Below are 5,118 nucleotides of genomic sequence, written 5' to 3' on the forward strand. Positions count from 1 at the left end.
AATTTTACAACACGGGGTGACACTTACCGAAACTGTTTGGCGACGGAGAAAGATGAAGGACTCATTAAAGCTTCACCAAAACTTCATTCTCCTCACCCCTCCACATGCCGGCAACGGTGAGGGTGCAACCGGTATCGATGGACGCGGGACAACGAGAGGAAAACGATGGCGAGGGCGGTGTCGTCTCCCGAGTGAAGAACGACGGTAAATGGAGGTGGAATATTTCTTGAAGAGAGAGAAAGAAAAAAGTTGAAAGAAAGAGAAGAGGGTTTTTATTTATTTTTCTCTAACTGGGTATTGATTCGAGTTGTTTGGGAATTAAATCTCACTTAAAAAAGGTCAAATCACAACTTTGGCCATTGATTTTTTAAGATCTCCAAAATTGGGTTCTAAAGTTATCAAATATTTCATTTTAATCCTAAATCTAGTCGAATTTTAAAATTGAAGTTGTTCATAAATTATATAAAAAAATTAGGTCTACTTTGAGGTGTGACATTCATAATTAGGTGTGAAGTCGGTGTCATGAATCATGATAGTGTTTCAAAGATCACCAAGCCAGGTCCATTCACTCACCAACAATCCTCCACTTAATTCTGTTTAGAAAATCCCCAATACAGGGACCTAGATATGTATGGTGTGAGAGGCCCTACCCCAATTTTTTAAACTATTTTATAATTATTTATTAATTTTAAAATAAATTCAACTAAAAATCTGTTTAATAATTTATTAAAATAATAGTTACTTTACCAACAACTCGTTAGTCTAGTGGGATGAGGTATTAGATCCCTTAAATAATGTTAAATGTTCAAATCCTTGCAATTGGAAATGGAAAATACAATGTTGGGAGGGTCGTCTTTGTCTCTACAGTACCCGATCATGATTAGTCGATCAATAGATTATATACCGATGATTATAAAAAATAATAATTATTGTATTAAAATTTAAAACTTGTATTTATTTAATATTTTACTTTCATTAAATCTCTGGAACAAATATATGATAGATGTATTTCCATCTGAACGTTCTGGGTTTGGGGGTAAACATGGGTAGATGTCGTAGTCTTAACCAATGGGTGTTTAGAAAATGGTTTAATTTTAAAGGGTTTAAATTATAACGTTTTTCATGAATAGATGCTTAGGCTATTTTTTTTAATAATCTTAGTGTCTAACAATATAAACGTTACTACTTTATTTGTAATTACTGTTAGTTTTCTCTATTAAGTGTTACGTATCATATTCTGATAGTTTTAATTTTTTAAATTAAAAATATTATTACATTTATTTTTTAAAAAAACTTACTTTCTATTAAATTATAAAACCCCTAAATTCATAAAAATCCTAAATCACTAACTTCAACAGGCTATGATCATCATCATTGACATAGTAGTCCTTGTCATTTTCTTAGTCATATGTCGTCGTAGTTTCCGTCGATTGATCGTCGAAATCGCGATTTTCATCATAAGGTTCACAAAATACTAAACATAGATTGGTCATTAATCAGTCGTCGATCGATCGTGTTTCCATAGGGGTATTGATCGTCGGGGGAGGTGAGGTCGGATGGAGTTTTGTCAACAACAAAGGGTGACGATCAGTGTGAGTTTATAGATTGAAATGAAGGTTTTCAAAGTTTTGGGTTGTTTCAAAATTTTTGTATGTTTTTAATATAAAATTTTAATTTTTTATATTTTAAATAAAAATTTTAAAATTATCATAATGAAACACGTGTCACTTACCGAAAAGCTAACAACGTTCACAATCCAAATATATAAAATGATGATATTTATAATATTAAACATAAAAATCATTTAAAAAAATAATTTAAATACATATTTAGTGAAAAAAAAACACTATAATTTATACCGTTATTTTATAATTAAGTCTCAAAAGATGGAATATTTGATTGTGTGATATTTTTTGCCACCGTACAAAGATGCCAAAAGAGTATACAGCGATAGTGGAATTTTGGGTCAGAAATCTAAATCATTGCAGCCTTACTTATCGGCTCTTGCCATGTCTGCATATTTGGCAGCTAAGGGTTGAAAACGCACGCCAACCTCTCATTTCTTATCAATAATTTCATTCATTCATCTCGTATAGCGTCATCGTTATTACGTCATCATTCTTGCCACCCAGAGCGTTTCCCCTTCAATCAATCCCACACTCGCGTCATTAACTGACGCAACTCATGATTTCACACGTCGCAATCTTATTTTACTTTTGTACCCTTCTAGTTGACGCAAGATGTGTTTAACGTCGGCGGGGCATGTCTGACTTTTTAGGAGTGCGATTATTTTTTATGACTTAAATATATGTAAGTCTTTTGTTCGAGTTTAATATTTAACGTTTATTTCGTTTTAATTTGGTATTTAACATTTTATTTCGACTCAAATTGGGTTTGGCTGTGATCGACCGTTAAATTTGGTCGTTAAATGACACGTCACAACCTAATAATTTTAAAAATTTTATTTAAAATTAAAAAACTAAAATTATATATATATATTAAAAAGAAAACAAAAATGTTGAAAACCTTCGTTTCAACACCTAAACCTATACCGGCCACCGTCTTTTGTCGTCGACAAAGCTCCACCCGACCTCCCCCAACAACCAAAATCCTATGAAATTATGATCGATCGATGGTCGATCGACCGTTGAAATCGCGTGAGATCGCAATTTGCATCCTAGGGTTCGTGGGGTATAAAACATTGATTCGTCATCGATTTATCACGATTTCATGGAGGTTTTGGTCGTCGAGGGGATGAGTGGTCGGGTGGAGTTTCATTGTCGGTAAAAGGCGGTGGCTGGTGTGGGTTTAGGAGTTGAAATGAAAGTTTTTAAAGTTTTGAATTTATTTCAAATTTTGTGTTTTCATTTATATATATATATATATATATATATATATATTTAAATTTTAAATAAAAATTTTAACATTATAAGGTTGTGACACTTGTCACTTAACGACCAAACTTAACGGTCCGTCACAATTTAACCCAATTTAAGTTACGGAATAAAACGTTAAACACTAATCTAAAATAAAATAAACGTTAAACACTAAACTAGAAATAAAATTATACGTTGTAAACCTTTTATATATTTAAGTCTTTTTCTATTTCCGAACTTGTTTAAATTTGAACGAACTCGTCATCAACAAATAAACACCAGAAAAACTCGTACAACTTTTTTCCCCCTCAACATTTTTGACATGGCGACGGAGGAGAGAAATCATGTTTCGAATGGCGAAGGTGATCGTGAGGAGCAAGAAGATGAGAAAATGGAGCAGTTTTTTGCTCTGCTAAGGAGTTTTCGAGAGGCGCGTGATAAGCGAAAACACGAGCTGAGACTAAGAGATCACGAGGAGGATATAAATAAGAAGATGAAGAAGAGCAAGGCAAGTAAGTTGGGTAATGATGAGCGATCGAGTTGGGTTCCGAGATTTGAATGGGAAGATTTCACTTCAGAATTCGAGTTTCCGAGGCCGCTCGTCGTTTTTCCAACTCCATACAACAAGAAAGAAGACCAGAAAAATCAAGAAGACGATGATGGTTTGGATCTTAATCTCACCCTTTCGTCTGCTTCACTTTAAATTTTTATTGTTCAAAAAATGAGTTAATGGAGTTTGATCTTGTATTATATTGTTGATTTTAATTATCAATGTGTGGATCTCGAATTTCCCGGTTAAGCGAGGTGAATACAGTGATCTTTGCTGTTTTGAAATGAAATCAATGGTAATTCAAATTGAGAGAAAAGCTTTCAGATCTGATCAAAATATTTCACCGAGAAGACCAAGAGCATTTGTTTTAGTTTGTTGCCAACAGTATATTTTCTTTTTGGAATGTTTTTCACCAAGAAGCAGTTTCCTTACCTATTTGGATCTGGTAACGACTGAAAATTGGAGTACGAATTTAAAAAAATGGGAGAATTGTAATATCCCAAATTTTGTATTGGTGATTGGAATGTAAGTTTTGAAAGTTTAGGGATTAAAGTATAAAGTTATAAAAGTTTAAGGATTAAAAGTATTCATTTTTAAAAGTTAAATTTTGGATTTGTAAATTAGTAGTTTATCCCAAGAAAATTATTTTAGTGGGTTTCATAATTTTGATCGGAATTTGAATAAAAGACTATTAAAGGATAAAATTTTATATATTATTCAGATAATCGAATCGAAAGTTTATAAAAATTTGAAGGAATGTATATTTGGGTTGGAAAAATTATATGTATATTTTTTATTAGTGAAATTTAAGTTAGATTGGTAGAAATTTAGTGAGAATTGCACCATAAAGGGGAATAGTGCAATTTAGTAACTAAATTAAAATTTTGAAAAATCGGAGGGTTAAAAGAAAATTGAAAGATGAGATTTTTATGATTATTTAATAATATCAAAATAGATATTAAGGAGTGGCATGAAGGTAATTTTGAGAATTCATTAATGGTAATTTTGGTTCTTAGACCAAATTGAATATAAAATTCATGTTTTTAATTATACATTAAATAAAAAGGGGAGATTTTTCAAGAAATCTCACGAACTCTCCTTCCATATTCAGTTACTGTCGAGCCTCATAGCAAGGTAAGTGTGTTTTATTTTTTTTCTCCCATTTTTTGTTTAATTTATTAGGATTTTGGGCTAAAGTGTAAAATAAGAAATTTACCTACGCTATTTTTTTCCACAAGTTAACATAATTATTTCTTTGTTTCATGTTGATTTGTGAAAGTTGTGATTTTGGAGGATGAAGGGAAATGAGAATTCAAAGAAATAAGATTGGGTTTTGATTCTAGAAGTGTTATGGAAGCATGATTAAGCATGAAAGTGAAAACAATTAGAGGGACTAGTTTAGTGATTCGGCCATGAATTTGGTGGGTGATAACTTGGTTAAAATTTATTTGTTTTATTTTGATAAGTTTTATTGAAGAAGCCGAAGCTTGGCTTAGTTTCAATGGACTCTTTTGGAGTAATTTAGTAATCAATTAATTGAAGATCAATGCCATAATGTTGGGTTCATGTTGAGAACTTAGATATTGTTGGAGTTAGCAAAGCTCTAGTATGGATGTTTTGCCGAGCATTGGGATAAATAAACTTTGTTTCAGAATTTTGAATAACACCCATGACATTTCTTTCAACGAATGA

At 31.8% G+C, this 5,118-nt stretch overlaps 1 protein-coding gene across 1 annotated transcript; it reads left to right on the forward strand.

The window, feature by feature from the left end:
- The first annotated feature begins 3,138 nt into the window (after positions 1-3,138).
- On the forward strand, positions 3,139-3,633 carry LOC120206171 (protein NIM1-INTERACTING 1-like). The gene has a single exon (XM_039205893.1). It carries the CDS (start codon positions 3,199-3,201, stop codon positions 3,577-3,579), a length of 381 nt encoding a protein of 126 aa, XP_039061824.1. The 5' UTR covers positions 3,139-3,198; the 3' UTR covers positions 3,580-3,633.
- The last annotated feature ends 1,485 nt before the right edge of the window (positions 3,634-5,118 follow it).

Source organism: Hibiscus syriacus, unplaced genomic scaffold, assembly GCF_006381635.1.
Source record: "Hibiscus syriacus cultivar Baekdansim isolate YM2019G1 unplaced genomic scaffold, ASM638163v2 tig00013386_pilon, whole genome shotgun sequence".
Lineage (NCBI taxonomy): Eukaryota > Viridiplantae > Streptophyta > Magnoliopsida > Malvales > Malvaceae > Hibiscus > Hibiscus syriacus.

Coding starts and splice junctions, on each gene's coding strand:
- LOC120206171 (XM_039205893.1), top strand. CDS start 3,199: ATGGCGACGGAGGAGAGAAATCATGTTTCGAATGGCGAAGGTGATCGT.